This window comes from Ranitomeya variabilis, chromosome 2, assembly GCF_051348905.1.
Source record: "Ranitomeya variabilis isolate aRanVar5 chromosome 2, aRanVar5.hap1, whole genome shotgun sequence".
NCBI classification, from domain to species: domain Eukaryota; kingdom Metazoa; phylum Chordata; class Amphibia; order Anura; family Dendrobatidae; genus Ranitomeya; species Ranitomeya variabilis.
Window position 1 is genome coordinate 70,969,695 of NC_135233.1, and position 19,382 is coordinate 70,989,076.

Below are 19,382 nucleotides of genomic sequence, written 5' to 3' on the forward strand. Positions count from 1 at the left end.
AAAAGGGAGATTAATATTGCCTAATCTGTGCATCTGCGCCAGTCCTGTCTGTGGTATCTGTCAGTCATTTTCTGCCACAGAAACTATACTGTAATACAGTGGGCCTGATTATTCTGCTTTCTCCCACACATAAAGAGGGAGATTTATATTGCCAGTGTGTACATCTGCGTCACTCCTGTTAGTGCCATATCTGCCAGCCTCTTTCTGCCAGTCAAACTGTGTAGTGTAATACAGTGGGCCTGATTTTGTCCTGCATACTCCCACACATAAAAAAGGAGAATTAAATTCACAACAAGTTTACGTACATCTTCTACCTGGTTTTACAGGACCATATAACGGTTGTTAGTTTGGTTACATTTTTCCAAGAATGAGGAAGTCTGGTGGAAGAGGTCGTGGCCGTGTGTGGTCATTGCCAGCTGGTAATGATGGTAGTGGTCGTGGAGCATCAGGTGGTCGTGGGAAAAGCAATATAGCCCCTAAGTCTCGAGTTGTTGAGCCAGCGTCATCGTCTGGCTACACAAGGCCTCGAACGCTCCCTTTTCTGGGAGTAGGAAAACCGCTTTTAAAGCCGGAGCAGCAGGAAAACGTTTTGGCTTTCCTTGCTGCCTCTAGCTCTTTCGCCTCCTCTTCGGAAAGTGCAAAATTTAAAAGCAGCGCATCGTCAGTGGATGCTCCCGGTCAGGAACAAGTCTCTTCCTTGTGTCCTTCACCCACAACAACAGTGAAGGATGCATCAGGTGACAACAGGTTACTCCATGGAGCTCTTTACACATACCTTGCCTGGGTTAGAAAGGGAAATTGTTCACAGGCCATGCCCATTACAAGATGAATCGGACATGGAGTGCACAGATGCACAGCCACAGCTAGATCATTATGCTGTTCCATGGACTCAGATCACTACATTGCCCTCGCAGTGTACTGAGCCAGAATCTGACCCTGATGAGACTATGGTGCCCCGTCCCGAATGCTATAGCACCGGCTTACACAGTGACACAGAGGAAGGTGCACAGAACATAGAAGAGGAGGTGATAGATGACCCAGTTGTTGACCCCGATTGGCAGCCATTGGGGGAACAGGGTGCCGCTGGCAGTAGCTCTGAAGCGGAGGAGGAGCCGCAGCAGGCATCAACATCGCAACAGCTTTCATCTGGCAGGCCCGTATCTGGCCAAAAACGTGTGTCAAAACCAAAAACAGTTGTAGGACAGCGTGGCCATCCGGTTAAAGTAGCACAGTGTGAAATGCCTGAAAAGGTATCCGATAGTAGGAAGAGTGCAGTCTGGCAATTTTTTAACCAAGATCCGAATGATCAGCGCAAAGTGATCTGTAAGAAATGCTCAAGGACCTTTAGCAGAGGTCAGAATGTCAAAAATTTAAATACAACTTGCATGCGTAGACATTTAACCGCCATGCACTTGCAAGCCAGGACTAACTACCAAACGTCCCGTAACGTTGTTGCACCCGCTCACAATGAAGCTAGTCAGCAACGCTACATTCCTTCCCTCACTGTAAGCCCACCGTTTACGACACCACCTGCAGCAAATGTGGAGGTATCGTCGCAAGGCCAAAGCAGTCAGGGAATCACCAGGTTCTTGGGAGGAAACACTGTATGTAGGCCAACAGCAAGAATACCATCACCAACCCTCTCAGTCTGCCATGTCCACCACCACCCCCGCTAGTTCCACCCTATGCAGCTCTCCAGTCCAGCTCACCCTTCATGAGACTCTCGTTAGGAAAAGGAAGTACTCATCCTCGCATCCGCGTACAGGGTTTGAACGCCCACATTGCTAAACTAATCTCGTTAGAGATGATGCCCTACCGGTTGGTTGAAAGCGAAGCTTTCAAAGCCCTGATGGCCTACGCTGTACCACGCTACGACCTACCCAGTCGACACTTCTTTGCGAGAAAAGCCATCCCAGCCCTCCACCAGCATGTAAAAGACCGCATTGTCCATGCACTCCGGCAATCTGTCAGTAGAAAGGTGCACCTCACAACAGATGCATGGACCAGTAGGCATGGCCAGGGACGTTACGTGTCCATCACGGCACACTGGGTGAATGTGGTGGATGCAGGGTCCACAGGGGACAGCCAGAATGGGACAGTTCTGCCTAGCCCACGGTGTAGGAAACAGTTGGCTGTAGGTGTTCGCCACCCCTCTTCCTCCTCCTCGTCCTCCAGCAGAAGCGAGAGCTCGTCCACAGACCGCATTCGCACGACCACTCCATCCACAGCTGCCACTGTTTCACCTGAGGTGTCCCATTATGGAACAGCTAGTGGCAAGCGTCAGCAGGCTGTGTTGGAAATGAAGTGTTTGGGCGACAGACACACCGCGGAAGTTCTGTCCGAGTTCTTGCAGCAAGAAACTCAGTCATGGCTGGGCAGTGTACATCTTGAGGCAGGCAAGGTAGTCAGTGATAACGGAAGGAATTTTATGGCTGCCATAGCCCTTTCACAACTGAAACACATTCCTTGCCTGGCTCACACCTTGAACCTGGTGGTGCAGTGCTTCCTGAAAAGTTATCCGGGGTTACCCGACCTGCTCCTGAAGGTGCGCAGACTTTGCTCGCACATCCGCCGTTCACCCGTACACTCCAGCCGTATGCAGAACCATCAGCGATTGTTGAAGCTTCCCCAGCACCGCCTAATAATCGACGTTGCAACAAGGTGGAACTCCACACTGCACATGGTTCAGAGGCTGTGCGAACAGAGGCGTGCTGTAATGTATTTGTGGGAGGATACACATACACGGGCAGGCAGTTGGATGGCAGACATGGAGTTGACAGGTGTGCAGTGGTCGAAGCTACAAGACCTCTGTCAAGTCCTTCAGTGTTTTGAGGAATGCACACGGCTGGCTAGTGCAGACGACGCCATCATAAGCATGAGCATCCCACTAATGCGTCTGCTGATGCAAAGTTTGACGCACATTAAGGAGCAGGCATCTGCAGCCGAGGAGGAGGGAAGCCTTGATGACAGTCAGCCATTGTCTGCTCAGGGAAGTCTCCTGGACGAGGTGGAGGACGAAGAGGAGGAGGAGGAGGATGATGGGGATGATTATTTATGGGAGGAGGAAGCTTCTCAGGGGGCAATAGAAACTGTTGGTGGTGCAAGGTCAGGTACAGGTTTTTTGCGGGAGACAAGTGATGTGGATTTGCCAGGAAGTACTCCTCAACCCAGCACAAGCAGTGAATTGACACCTGGAACATTGGCCCACATGGCGGATTATGCCTTGCGTATCCTTAAAAGGGACCCCCGCATTATCAAAATGATGACCGATGACGATTACTGGTTGGCCTGCCTCCTGGATCCACGCTATAAAGGGAAATTGCAAAATATCATGCCACATGAGAACCTTGAGCAAATATTGGCTACCAAACAAGCAACTCTTGTAGACCGCTTGGTTCAGGCATTGCCAGCACACAGCGGCGGTGATGGTTCTTACACGAGCTGCAGGGGGCAACAAGGCAGAGGTGTTAGAGGTGCACAAATCAGAAGTGGCGTTGGACAGAGGGGTTTTATGACCAAGTTGTGGAGTGATTTCGCAATGACCGCAGACACGACAGGTATTGCAGCATCGATTCAAAGTGACAGGAGACATTTGTACAGTATGGTTACTAACTATTTTTCCTCCCTTAATCGATGTTCTCCCTCACACGTCATTCCCATTTGAATACTGGGCATCCAAAATAGACACCTGGCCTGAATTGGCCGAATATGCATTGCAGGAGCTTGCTTGCCCAGCAGCTAGTGTGCTATCAGAAAGAGTATTCAGTGCTGCTGGTTCAATACTGACCGAAAAAAGGACTCGTCTGGCTACCCAAAATGTTGATGATCTAACCTTCATTAAAATGAACCAATCATGGTTTTCTAATTATTTTGCCCCACCTTTCCCTGCTGACACCTTGCTTTCCTGTAAAAAGGTCTTGCTTTTGGACTCGTCTTACTGACTGTTCCAATTTCTCAATTTGCAGCTGCTGTATGTCCAGCATACCACATTTTTAAACCTCCATAAATGGGCCGACTCCCCCCACGGGGCCGTGGTCAGTCACAACTTGGCGCAAGCACCCGTGCGAGTGCCGTTAGTCTGAAGAGGTGGGTGTGCCCACTTTTGGGCGACGGAACTGGCACAGGGTCCCTCATAGTACAATGAAGTGTCTCTGGCGGTGCGCACCCAACGTCAGACACACCGTTGTAACATGAGGGGCCCTGGGCCTGTACCGCCACCCACGAGAGAGTGTTACCCCCCCCAGCTCAAACAGTGCTCTACCACTCGCAAAATTATCTCTCACTGCTCCACCACTGTTTAGTCTATGTGGTTAAATCCTTTAATGGCACTTCCAATAACAATTTGTTGACATGTATGATGCTAGTAAAAATATTCAGGGGCCCTGTCCTACATTTACACCAGTTAATACTTTGCGCCAAATACCAATGCCTGCAAGTCAGCAGAGGAGCCCACCCCTGTACCTAGGTATGCCACCAGATTATTTTATTTTTTTTGGCGAGACATTAACATGTATTTATTGTTTTAGAGTACTAACTGTCAGACACTCCTTCCAATTGTCCTCCGCTGACCACACCAATGCTGCCTGTGTACCCCTGTAACCTAATAAAACCTGCATCGAGCCTAATTTTTGTTATTTTAGGCCTACTAAGTCTGTCTGCGGTCCCTCCTTCCAATAGTCCTCCGCTGACCACACCAATGCTGCCTGTGCACCCCTGCAACCTAATAAAACCTGCATCGAGCCAAGTTTTTTAATTTAAGGCCTAGTAAGGCTACTTTCACACTAGCGTCGGGCTCGGCCCGTCGCAGTGCGTCGGGCCGAGGTTACCGACGCTAGCGTTCTCTGCGCTGCACAACGGGGGCAGCGGATGCATTTTTCCAGCGCATCCGCTGCCCCATTGTGAGGTGCGGGGAAGTGCGGGGAGGTGGGGGCGGAGTTCCGGCCGCGTATGCGCGGTTGGAAAAAGCGGACCTTCGGCGGCAAAAAACGTTACATGTAGCATTTTTTTTGTGCCAACGGTCCGCCACAACACGGCGCAACCGTCGCACGACGGTTGCGACGTGTGTCAATCAGTCGCAATACGTCGCTTAATGTTAGTCTATGGGGAAAAAACGCATCCTGCAAGCACTTTTGCAGGATGCGTTTTTTCGGCCAAACGATGCATTGTGACGGAATGCAGTTAACGCTAGTGTGAAATTAGCCTAAGTCTGTCTGCGGTCCCTCCTGCCAATTGTCCTCCGCTGACCACACCAATGCTGCCCGTGTACCCATGTAACCTTCTTTAAACCTGCATCGAGCCAACTTTGTGGTGTAAGGCCTACTACCAGTGTCTGTCTGCGCCACTCAATACAGCTGTCCTCCTCTTAAAAAAGCTGAGCTGAAATTGTCAGGTTTTCAGCCTATCGGAATTTGAAAACTGCATTGGGGCTACAAGTTTGGTTGGGTTCTACAAATGGTGTCTGAAGCTCCAAGGTGTTCTCCAGGTTTACTTTCCTGAGCTTCAATCTTCAGGCTCTCATTAAGTAGTTGTTGTTAATATAACACTGCATTAGGCCTACTAGTTTGGTTGGGGCCTACTAACGGTGTCTGCCGCTCTTTGGTGTTCTCCTCCACTGAACAAAGCAGTGCCGCCTGTTTACTCCTGTTACTAATTTTGAACTTTATTTGGCCCACTTTACTATTTGGGCCTACTAACTGTGTCTGCCTCTCATTACAGTTGTCCTCCACTGAACAAAGCAATGCCGCCTGGTTAGTCCTGTTACCAATTTTGAACTGCATTTAGCCCACTTTATTATTTGGGCCTACATCTGTTTCCTCTGCATCCTGCCCATTGCCCAGGCAGTGCTAGATGAGTCTGCTGGTACATTGACCCAGACCACTACATTCCCCTTGCATGCTACACATCCAGAATCTGACCCTGCTGAAAGTCAGGTTCCCCTTCCCACATACTATACCACCTTACACAGGGACAAAGAGGAAGGTGCAGATGAAAGTGCAGGTTCCTTCATCAGGTGGGGGGGCATACTCGTTGGCGACATCACTGGCACAGGGCCCCTCATAGTACGCAAAAGTGTCGCTGCCAGTGGGAGGCGCCCCCGCCGTGCAAACACACCGCCGTACTTTGAGGGGCCCTGTGCCAGTGCGAACGAGTGGGCCCCCCCTGCTTGCTCAGGATCACAGCACTTGCAAAGTTGAAATACTTACCTCTCCCTGCTCCACCGCCGTGACGTAGTCCACGTTTCCTGGGCCCACTAAAAACTTGAACCAGCCCTACCCCCCACAACTTTAGCCAAATGACCCCCAATTTCCAATGTTTAACTATTATTATAAAGTAAATTAAGATTGACAAGCTTAAGTAACAAGAATGGATGTTTTTGCCATTAAAATGGGCACTGTAGGTGTTTTCCTGGCCTCCACTCACTGCCGACTATGCTTCCCCATTGATTTGCATTGCGTTTCGGTCGATCTCCGACATTTGGCGATAATCGGACGATTACACTCGACTGTTGACAAAGTCAGGTTTCACGAAACCCGACTCGATCCTAAAAAAGTGAAAGTCGCTCAACCCTAATAATAATAATAATATCTTCCACACTTGGATTGTGTTTAAATAAAATGTTCCTGTGCTGAGATAATCTTATAAATGTGCCCCTGCTGTGTACTGTGTAATGGCTGTGTCTGACCATACAGGAACATGGTCTGATCATACCACAGCTCCTGAGCAGGCAAGGAAGTAAAAAAGTATACAGACACGACAGCACGGGATCACAAATGATTTTTGTGAGGTAAAACATTTCCCTGCCTGTTTTTAAACAATGTTTTACCTCACAAAAATCATTTGTGATCCCGTGCTGTCCTGTCTGTATACTTTTTCACTTCCTTGCCTGCTCAGGAGCTGTGGTATGATCAGACCATGTCCCTGCACGGTCAGACACATCCATTACACAGTACACAGCAGGGGCACATTTATAAGATCTCAGCACAGGAACATTTTATCTAAACACATCCAAGTGTGGAAGATATTATTATTATTCCAAGATGTATTGATTAAAATGAACTTTAAAATTATCTTTTTCGTGGGGAAAACCCCTTTCTGACCTCGGACGGGATAGTACGTCCGAGGTCAGATCCCCTGCTTTGATGCAGGGCTCCGGCAGTGAGCCCGCATCAAAGCCGGGACACGACAGCTGTTTTGAACAGCTGACATGTGCCCGCAATAGCGGCGGGTGAAATTGCGATTCACCCGCCGCTATTAACTAGTTAAATGCCGCTGTCAAACACTGACAGCAGCATTTAACAGGCGCTTCCGGCCATCCGGCCGGAAATGATCACATCGCCGACCCCCGTCACATGATCGGGGGTCAGCGATGCTTCTGTATAGTAACCATAGAGGTCCTTGAGACCTCTATGGTTACTGATCCACGGTAGCTGTGAGCGCCACCCTGTGGACGGCGCTCATAGCAAGCCTGTTATTAAGCTACATAGCAGCGATCTGATGATCGCTGCTATGTAGTTGAGCCGATCGAGTTGTGCCAGCTTCTAGCCTCCCATGGAGGCTATTGAAGCATAGCAAAAGTAAAAAAAAAAAAAAAAAAGTAAAAAAAAAATGAGAAAAAAAATAAATAAATAAAAGTTTAAATCACCCCCCTTCCGCCCCATTCAAAAAATAAAAAAAATAAAAAAAATCAAACCTACACATTTGTTATCGCAGCGTTCAGAATCGCCCGATCAAAAAAAAGGATTAACCTGATCGCTAAACGGTGTAGCGAGAAAAAAATCGAAACGCCAGAATTACGGTTTTTGGTCGCCGCGACATTGCATTAAAATGCAATAACGGGCGATCAAAAGAACGTACCTGCACCAAAATTGTATCATTAAAAACGCCATCTCGGCACGCAAAAAATGAGCCCTCAACTGAACCTAGATCATGAAAAATGGTGATGCTAAGGGTATCGAAAAATGGCGCAATTTTTTTTTTTTTAATAGCAAAGTTTGGAATTTTATTTCACCACTTAGATAAAAGAGAACCTAGACATGTTTGGTGTCTATGAACTCGGAATGACCTGGAGAATCATAATGGCAGGTCAGTTTTAGCATTTAGTGAACCTAGCAAAAAAGCCAAACAAAAAATAAGTGTGGGACTGCACTTTTTTTGCAATTTCACCGCACTTGGAATTTTTTTTATTTTTCTAGTACACGACATGCTAAAACCAATGATGTCGTTCAAAAGTACAACTCGTCCCGCAAAAAATAAGCCCTCACATGGCCAAATTGACGGAAAAATAAAATAGTTATGGCTCTGGGAAGGAGGGGAGCGAAAAACAAACACGGAAAAACGAAAAATCCCAAGGTCATGAAGGGGTTAAATCAGGAGAGAACAACTGAGTGAACAGAAAAAGAAGAGTAAAAGGAAAAGTGTTTGATTAATAACTGCAGCATTGAAAACTAAAAGGCATCTATTTCCATCTCCGGGCTCACATTACACAGGCATGTCCTTGAAGATATACATAGGCCCTTGTTATCCAGCATACTGAAGGAAAAAAAAAAAAAAAATACTGCCGCTGTTACATTCTGCCATGAAGATTTCTCCACAAAAAAAACAAATCCTTGAGTACAAGAGCAATGTTACTGGGAACAAAGAAAATCTGAACACACTGTCTAAGTTTCTGATTTTCTAGATACTGGAGGAAGTAAAGTTAGAGGGATCAGAGATCAGTGTTTGTAATCGGCCAAAAGAAAGCAGCTGCAAAAAGCAGCATTTCGCTCTGAAGCCTCCATGTATTCTACGACAAGCCATCCATTTCAGGAAGAGCTGCAATGCCTTAGATCCCCACTAGTGGCGCTGCAGGGGAACTGAACACTTTTTGGAATGAAGGGAGGCCGCTGACAGCACTCACTAGCTGTGTATCTGATACATATTTTATTATGTCTTAATTTTTCCACAGTTAAAACATTGGTTTGTCAGTGAACAAGAACATGATACACGCAGCAGGCTCAGACTTCGTATGGCTCTTGTCTGAAGAGGGCACAACTGCACAATGCTCTGTGAGCGAAATACGGCAAATGGTGACTAATCGTGATGAGCAAACGTGCTCAGATAATATGATCAAGTCCCTGCGGCTGCATGTTAGACACTCACATGCAGGGACTCGAAGATATCATCCGAGCACGCTGAAGATACTCTGATAACACCCGAGCACGTTCGCTCATCACTAGTAACTAACAAATGACGATTCTTTCTGAACACTCCGCGAGTTCAGCTTCTATCCAGCCACATTCTAGGAATCAGAAAGCTTTTAGACTGAAAATCCCATATCCAGCCACCTTTACTGTAAAGCTTTTCCCTGTCATGGCCTGCGCCACACGAGGGTCACCCCTGTGCCACAGAATTACAGAGCGAAAGAGAAACATTGCAGCAGCAGTTTCAGTGTGTAATAGTTCTTCACATCATCTACTGATGAAACAAGTTCTCCAATAGATGTCTGCAGACGTGTACATTATATCTAGGGTAAATTTGCCCAGACATCAGGAAGGTCACGTCACTTTATGATATTCTAGCTCTGGAACGCTTCAACGGATCCCGCTGATTCGGAGACTTTTTTTCGTGACATATTGTACTTCATGTTAGTAGTAAAATTTCTTCGATATAATTTGTGTTTATTTATGAAAAAAAATGCGAAATTTTCTAAACTTTAGCCAATTTTCCAATTTTCAAACTTTTGTACCCTTAAATCAGAGAGATATGTGACACAAAATAGTTAATAAATAACATTTCCCGCATGTCTACTTTACATCAGCACCATTTTGGGGGGACAAAAAAAAAAAAAAAAAAAAAGGAAGTTATAAGGGTTAAAAGTTGACCAGCAATTTCTCATTTTTCCAACAAAATTTACAACACCATTTTTTGATTTTAGGGACCATCTCACACTGGAAGCAACATTGGGAGAGGGGGGTCAATAAAACAGAAAATGCCCCAAAGAATTGGGGGGTTTCCACTGTTTAAGTACATTAGGGGGGGGGGGGGGAGGGGGGGTGTCTCCAAATGCAGCATGGCACCACCATTGATTCCAGACACATTTGCATTTAACAAGTCAAATGGTGCTCCCTCCCTTCTGAACACCTTGTGCCCAAACAGTGGCTTTTCCCCAAATACGGGGTATCGGCACACTAAGGAGAAAATGGACCACAAAATTTGTTGTGCAATTTCTACTGATACCCTTGTAAAAAAAAAAAAAAAAAATGGTCCCGAAGTAAAATTTTGTGAAAAAGTAAAATGTTCATTTTTTCCTTCGACATTGCTTTTGTTCTCATTAAGCACCTGAAGGGTTAATAAACTTCTTGAATCTGGTTTCGCGCACCTTGGGGGGGATTTTTTTTTTTGGGGGGGGAATGCAGTTTTTAGAATGGTGTCACTTCTGGGTATTTTCTGTTATATTAACCCCTCAAACTAACTTCAAATGTGAGGTGGTCCCTAACAAAAATAGTTCTGTAAATTTGGTTGGAAAAAAAAATGAAATGGTCAACTTTAACCCTTATAACGTCCTAACAAAGAAAAATCTATGTTTCCAAAATTGTGCCGATGTAAAGTAGACATGTGGGAAATGTTATTTATTAACCATTTTGTGTGACCCCACTCTCTGATTTAAGGGTACAAAAATTAAGTATGAAAATTGCAAAAAATTTTAAATTTTTGCCAAATTTCAACTTTTCCATAAATAAACGCAAGTTATATTGAAGAAGTTGTACGACTAACATGAAGTACAATATGTCACGAAAAAAAGAATGTCAGAATCAATGGGATCCGTTGAAGCGTTCGACCTTCTATATGTTTTATCATTCACTAACAGCAAACATCTTAACAGTACAGACAGTGAAAATAGAAAAACTTAAAGGGAACCTATCACCCCGTTTTTTAAAAATTAGATAAAAATAGTGTGAAATAGGGGCAGAGCTGGGCTTTACATTACTGCCTTTTTGGTGCCTTTACACCGCCGTTAGGCTGCCGAAATACCTTTGTAAAGTGGCCGTTTTCTGCTGTCACTCAAGTTGGTCAGGTCGGATGGGCGTGGTCACAGCGCTGTTTCTCCCCCAGATCAGGCTCATCATTACGTTGGTGGCGTAGTGGTGTGCGCATGTCCAAAGAGAAGATCGACTGCCCAGGAGATTCAAAACAGCGCGGTCTTCGCTATTCGCCGTTTACCGGTGGGCGCGGCCATCTTTCCTGTGGCCGCACGTGCGCAGATGGAGCGCTCTGCTGCCCGGGGCTTCAGGAAAATGGCCGACGCGATCTCCATCTGCGCACGCGCGGAATCCCGCGGCCATTTTCCTGAAGCCCCGGGCAGCAGAGCGCTCCATCTGCGCACGCGCGGCCACAGGAAAGATGGCCGCGCCCACCGGTAAACGGCGAATAGCGAAGACCGCGCTGTTTTGAATCTCCTGGGCAGTGGATCTTCTCTTTGGACATGCGCACACCACTACGCCACCAACGTAATGATGAGCCTGATCTGGGGGAGAAACAGCGCTGTGACCACGCCCATCCGACCTGACCCACTTGAGTGACAGCAGAAAACGGCCACTTTACAAAGGTATTTCGGCAGCCTAACGGGGGTGTAAAGGCACCAAAAAGGCAGTAATGTAAAGCCCAGCTCTGCACCTATTTCACACTATTTTTATCTAATCTTTAAAAAACAGGGTGATAGGTTCCCTTTAATTTACTGAGTGAGTAAGCTTATAAAAACTGAAAAGCCCTTTACATTTGGCTCTTGGCCTCGTATGCTCGGGACATTATTGGTTCTCCGGCTCATTTATGACTTTTGCAGCAAGAACTGATTTGTGCAACACGAGTTAGATCTGCAGAGACCCGGATATCGACGAATTCTGTCCTAAATTGCTCGTCTTATAATGACCACTGCGCTGAAACACCTGGAAAAAACATGGCACTTACAGTGTGAGCACATCTCCAACGGGTAGCTTGCTTCATTTCCCTGCAAAAACAAACAAAACAAATGGTCAAGATTAAAAAGGGGGAGGAAAAATAAAAAAAAGAAGCCAATCAAAAAGCTCTACAATTGCTCCCTAGTTCATAAATGGCTAACACCCCTCTGGACACACCACAGACGTCTTACAGATGAGGGTCCCATACCTGGGGCAGACCTTATGATTAGAATGGGGACCTCACCCACCGAGATGCAAGCTGTTTTTACTGGAAGTAGATCATTTTTATTTTTATTTTTTTAACTGTGGACTTAAATTTTATTTTACATTACCTTATTAAAAAGGATTTTTATCTGAAAGTCACGACCTGATGCTGCAGCATCTACGTTATTTTTCTTGCTTCTAATCACATACTGAAGTAAAGCCAGCCCCATTTATTGCAATGCTGCCATTACTTGGCAGAGTGGGCACCTAAAGGTCGGCTGATCGGAGACAGAGGAGGGGGCAAGGCAACCATTCAAGGTCTGCTGTCGGGTGAAGTAAAGAACCGGCATGGTAGATTTTAAGGGTACCGTCACACAGTACCATTTTAATCGCTACGACGGCACGATCCGTGACGTCGCAGCGATCGTATGATTATCGCTCCAGCGTCGTAGACTGCGGTCACACGTTGCAATCACGGCGCTGGAGCGATGCCGAAGTCCCCGGTAACCAGGGTAAACATCGGGTAACTAAGCGCAGGGCCGCGCTTAGTAACCTGATGTTTACCCTGGTTACCAGCGTAAACGTAAAAAAAACAAACAGTGCATACTTACATTCCGGTGTCTGTCCCCCGGCGTTCTGCTTCTCTGCACTGTGTAAGCACCATAGCCGGAAAGCAGAGCGGTGACGTCAGACGTCACCGCTGTGCTCGCTTTCCGGCAGACGCTCACACAGTGGAGAGAAGTTGAGACGCCGGAGGACAGACACCGGAATGTGAGTATGTACTGTTTGTTTTTTTTACGTTTACGCTGGTAACCACGGTAAACATCGGGTTACTAAGCGCGGCCCTGCGCTTAGTTACCCGATGTTTACCCTGGTTACAAGCGAACACATCGCTGGATCGCTGTCACACACAACGATCCAGCGATGTCAGCGGGTGATCAAGCGACGAAAGAAAGTTCCATACGATCTGCTACGACGTACGATTCTCAGCAGGATCCCTGATCGCTGCTGCGTGTCAGACACTGCGATATCGTAACGATATCGCTAGAACGTCACGAATCGTACCGTCGTAGCGATCAAAATGGTACTGTGTGACAGTACCCTAACATGCTCCAAATCAGGGCTGTGGAGTCAGAGTCGGAGTCATGGAAATTGAGGAGTCGGAGGTTTGGCTTACCGACTCTACAGCCATGGATTTTAGCATGCTCCATGGATCAGCAGAACCTGGTTTTTGCAAGCTGCTTTCTACCTGTGGCAATAACCATGTGTACCTGGCCAAAAGCCATATAACCCATATCGGAGGTACTGTGTAATAAACATTTATGTGCATGTATGTCGCCCATTACTGGACAGATTAAAACTAATTTTCAAAGTCTGGTTCAGTGATGATCATACATTGTATAGTAAAGTGGGCATATATCTGCACAGATTTAGAAAGATAAAGAGGTCTTGCATTATTAGCGAGCCCCATGGCTGCTCAGCTCGCCTAATGTGTACGTATAGGGCCCGGCTTACATATGGGAGCAGGGATTCCAGTTTGTGCTTCAGCGTGAGGAGCCATACTGCGCTCTGCAGCTTGGTGTAAGTGACTGAACAGATGTCTGCGCAGACGGCCCCCACCCCAGAGTCTTCTTATGTGAAAGGATTCCCCTCCACATATCACTTTCCAAATCTATGCAGAAGGCCAAGCGATTGCACAGACGCAGCAAGTTCCGGGGACTGACACATAACACGCGCCTATATGGGATTGCGTCATAAACACGGCGGCCACGGACTGAGGAGTGAATCAATACTATTTACAGCGGGCGCTGCTGACAATCGCATATCACACACAGTATGGAAAGCAGAGGAGACTGCAGATATAGATATACATACATATACACACACACACACACACACACACACACACACACACACACACACACATACACATATTGGTATAAAACCATATAAAATTAGAAGTCTGCCAGTGTGACACAGAACCCGCGCAGGGGATCGTGATCTGCATTGATACTAAGGCTGTGTGCACACATTGCGGATTTTTTACGTTTTTTGCTATAAAAAAAAAAAAGCATACATCATGCATTCCATAATTTAGAATGCATTCTACAATTCTTGTGCACATGATGCATTTTTTTCCGTGAAAAAAACGCATCGCAGTAAAAACCGCAGCATGTTCATTAATTTTGCAGATTTTTTGCGTTTTTCCTGCTATTTAATGCATTGGGAAGCTCTGGAAAAAAAACGCATCAAAAACGCAAAAAAAAAAAAACAAAACACGCATGTGGATTTCTTGCAGAAAATGTCCTGTTTTGCTCAGGAAGTTTCTGCAAGAAATCCTGAATGTGTGCACATAGCCTAAAGGAGACTTGGCAGTTCCACCAGCTGTGGCCTACGATTGGTTAGATTACTTCACCAGGCTGTCATCAGAAGACAACCAATGGAGAGCTGCGCAAGTCATCTGACCGCCGCTTCCAATCACAGGCTGCAGTGGTCCCAATGCTGGTGTAAGAGCGACAGCTCTCTGTGCAATCGCAGACCACAGAATGGCCTGCGGAGGATTCATGTGGTTGTTGGCAGGTGAATATCATGTATGTTTATTTTTTTCCCAGCTGCAAGCCACCAGTAAGCTTTTCAAATTGCCTAGACACCCTCGTTAAGGCTACATGTGCTCAGCAGAAGATAACTTATGTATCTTACTAACAAAACTTGTCTCAAACATTTATAACCCATCCACGCATGTATGATCGCTGTCCGACCCCTGGCGCCCCCCCACACACGCTAGGATGGGGAGGAATGGGTGTATTCCAATATTCCCTGGGTGACAAGCAATAGCAGACATGTGTAACCACTGATCAATGCACATATATATTAGTATAAAAGCATCAGTGTGCATGTGCGATTGCCATAAACCGTGGCGGCGCATTGGGTCAGGGATGTACTCTACCAACTGATTCACCAAAGAAGGAGTCCTGTGTGTATCAGTGGTCATAGTACGTAACCCTGGCATAGACTTTCCTGGGGATTGCGTCTCCGAAGCAGGAAAAAAAAAAATATATATAGTTCTTACCGATAACGGTATTTCTCTGAGCCCATGACGGCACCACGGAGAGAGGAGATGTGCCCACCAAGGACAGGAAACCAACAGATAAAAAGGCGGTACCACTCTCCCACATCATTTGTTTACTAGAGAACGATGGGAGACTATGAACAGAGACTTGCTTTTAACATTACTTAAAGACTTAACTGAGATACCGCGTGACTATTTATACTATTAGCATAAGGCACTATATTAATGTGCATACCAAAAAAGTGAAGGGAGGGAATGTACGGGTGCCGTCATGGGCTCAGAGAAATACCGTTATCGGTAAGAACTATATTTTTCTCTGACGCCCATGACAGCACCACGGAGAGAATTGCAGAGATTGTACATTAGGGAGGGACCACCACTTCCAGAACCCTTTTACCAAAGGTAAGGTCCGAAGAGGAGATAAGGTCCAATCTATAGTGCCTATAGAAAGTGGACGGTGAAGACCAGGTAGCAGCTCTACATATCTGATCAATTGAGGTTGCTACTGCTCTCGTTGAGTGCGCCTTGATATTTCCCGGGACGGGTACGCCACTCGATGAGTATGACAGGCTGATGGCCTCTGTGATCCATCTTGCCAGGGTACCCTTAGATGCTTTCTTCCCCTTCCGGGGACCCTGAAAACATACAAAGAGAGAGGAATCCTCCCTACTCTCCCTAGTGGCTTCTAGGTAATGCATCAGGCATCTCCTCACATCCAATGTATGCAATGACTCTTCCTCTTTGTTTTTAGGATTAGGACAGAAGGAGGGAAGAGATATTTCTTGCGTCCTATGGAAACGGGATGCTACTTTTGGGAGATATGCCGGGTCAGTTTTTAGGACGACCCCATCATCGACGAATTGCGTGAAAGGGGGGTTAGCGGATAGGGCCTGGATGTCACTGACCCTACGTGCAGAAGTGAGAGCGACAGGCAAGGAAGTTTTAAGGGATAAGATTTTAATTGGAGCATCCGCTAAGGGTTCAAAGGGAGGTTTATACAATGCTCTAAGGACCAAATTTAAATCCCACTGAGGGGTAATCTTCACAGGGAGAGGCCTTGATCTACCGGCTGCTTTGATGAATCTAGAAATACATTGATTCCCTGCCAAATCATAGTTGAATAAAGCTCCTAAAGCTGCTACATGGACTTTTAGGGTGCTTGTGGCCAGACCAATCTCTAATCCATTCTGCAGAAACTCAAGTATGGCTTTAAAGGGAAGGTGCCACCAGTTTTCTTGTATTTTTTTTTTTTGTGAAATTAAGCTTATAATAGTAATTAAAATGTATTAATGCAATGTTTGCACTGTTTGCAAACATTTCTATATGAAAAATATTATATTTTTTTTAGAAATATACATATTTACCACTAGGGGGAGCATTTTCCGTTTTAGACCTCAAGCAGCTACAGTAAGACTCCCCAGCTTTACTGTTAGCTGGAAAATCTAGGCAGTAACTGCTGACATCACCATTTCCCTCCCCTTTTGGGTGGTCTAATATCCCTGGGACAGAATGAAGAGCAGCATCACAGGGCAGAGCCATTTTGTGTGTGACTGCTCTGTGATCTGCTATCACCAGCACTTACTGCATTAGAAGCAAAGCTTGCTTACAGAGGAGCAGAACACAGTGGACTCAGCAGCATCTGGACCCAAGGAAGAGTGAAGACATCTGGTGTGCATGGAGCAGCATTAGGAGCTGTCTGACTCATCCCTCAAGAAGATTAGAAGGAGCTCCAGGTCTGCAGTGAATAGCCAGGCATTATGGAGGGAGGGGAAAGATACATTGTATGGCTAAGGGTATGTGTCCACGTTCAGGATTGCTTCAGGCTGAAAAACGCACGGTTTTTTTCCTGCACAGTGGAGACAGGATTTCATGAAATCCCCTCCACTATGCTGTAACATCTGGACGCTGCGTCAAAAACACAGCGTTTCCTGAATGTGGAAACATACCCTAAGAGTGACTGATGGGAGAGAAAAAGGCATGAAGTATGATGAGTGAGACACATATGGAGTGTGATGGGGATATACACATTGAGGCTGTGTGCACACGTTCAGGATTTTACGCATTTTTTTAGCGTTTGTTCTCTATAAAAATGTGATAAAAACAATTTTAAAGTGCATACATATGCATCCCATCATTTATAATGCATTCCGCAATTTTTGTGCATATGTTGCGTTATTTCTGGGAAAAAAACGCATTGCAGTAAAAAACGCAACATGTTCTGCGCATGCCGTGTATCCACCTTTGATGTGGGCTCCGGCGGTGAGCCCACATCAAAGTCACAACATGTCGGCTGTTTTGAACAGCTGACATGTGCGCGCAATAGCGGCGGGTGAAATCGCAATTCACCCGCCACTATTAACCTGTTAGCATTTGACAGCGGCATTTGACATCGGCATTTAACTACCACTTCCGGCCAGAAATGAGCGCATCGTCCACCCCCGTCACATGATCGGAGGTCGGCAATGCGTCAGGACAGTAACCATAGAGGTCCTTGAGACCTCTATAGTTACTGATGCATGCCTGCTGTGAGCAACACCCTGTGGTCGGCGCTCATAGCAAGCCTGCACTTCAGCTACGTAGCAGCGATCTGATGATCGCTGCTATGTAGCTGAGCCGGTCGAGTTGTGCCAGCTTCTAGCCTCCCATGGAGGCTATTGAAGCATGGCAAATGTAAAAAAAAATATTTAAAAAAAAAAAAAGTTATGGCTCTGGGAAGGAGGGGAGCGAAAAACAAAAACGAAAAAGGGCTGCAGTGAAGGGGTTAATTTTGCGGATTTCCAACTATATTATTGCATTGGGAACCTCAAGAAAAAAAAAGCGAAAGATCCACAAAAAAAAAAAAAAAAAAAGGGGAGAAAAACGCACAAAAAAGGCATGCGGATCCACTGCCGTGATATTCAATGCTTCACACGCCAATGACAATGCGAGGGATGCAGTGAATATACACACACGATCGCCTATGGCTGCCTCTAGAGAATTGCACACTGCCTTCACACCCAGAAAGCACAGCCAGGTACAGCACAACTCGAATATAAGGTGCAACCCAACTTTCAAACAAATGTTTTTTGGCAAATAAAGTGTGTTTAATACAAAAATACTGTCATTTTATTTCATCTGAAACGTTTGGATTACTATGTGGGTGTTATAGGCACATAGACTGGGTTCACATTAGCGTTCGGGGGCTCTGTGGAGGGCTGCGTACTTCCTCCGTTAAGCCCCGCCTACTTCTACAAGCTTCCTGCGTACCTATCATTAACATTGGGCATGCAGGACATGCGGATGCGTCGTTTTGACGCTCACGCCGACAGCACGGGAATGCAACTTGTTGCGTTCCCATGCAGTTGGCGGGAGTGTCAAAACAACGCATACGCATGTCCTGCATGCCCAATTTTAAAGATGTCTAGATGTAGGTTGTTTTTTTCTTTAGTTCACCAGATGTGTCCATATTACCAGATGTAGATGTTATAGAAGTAGTTACCATGTTTTTTTTTACAGAAAAGTAGTTGTGTTCTTCATACACTCTACATACTTTACATGGCGGTTGAAGTGCGCAATTATTTTGAAAAATAGTGGGCACTGCAGAATCCATTAGGCAACGAATCTTTTTTTCCGATACAGAAATATAACAATCTTCTTCAAAGTGTTTTGAACACATTCTGAATTTGTTGTGCGTTTTCCCAATGCGGATTCTTTCGGCAACTGTGTCAATGTTAGTAAATTGTCCTGTCTGCTGCAGCCACAGTTTTATTCTTTCCATGGAGTATGGAAACCCATGCAATATTATTTCTTCAGACGAATTCTTCTTGGTATGACTACCACAATTGTTAACAATGCAGCGTGGCATATCTGTTAAATTTATAAAAAAAAAAAAAAAAAAGAAATTTCAATAATTGTCTCGCTCTCCTCATCAGACTCCACGCTCTCCGTGTGGACGGGCCGGGGCTCGCTGGACTGCAGGATCAGGTCCAGGGCTGGACTGATTACATACACTTCATATATGATGTACACTGCACACATGCTGGACAACACAACCTCATTATATACACCTCAAATAGTCACACAGACACACACATACATGTACACAGCACACATGCTGGACAACACAGGCTCATTATGTACACATTACTCATTATTACACACACACACGTGTATGTGGCTGTGTGCACACGTAGCAG

General features: G+C 45.9%; 1 protein-coding gene across 2 annotated transcripts in view; it reads right to left on the reverse strand.

Annotated features, from left to right (window-relative positions):
* Positions 1 to 19,382, reverse strand: part of PPP3R1 (protein phosphatase 3 regulatory subunit B, alpha) — an 87,696-nt gene that overhangs the window by 20,283 nt on the left and 48,031 nt on the right. For both annotated transcript variants that reach the window (XM_077282540.1, XM_077282541.1), the window contains one exon: positions 11,944 to 11,983. In XM_077282540.1, the coding sequence (XP_077138655.1) occupies positions 11,944 to 11,983 (40 nt within the window). The remainder of the gene's footprint in view (positions 1 to 11,943; positions 11,984 to 19,382) is intronic.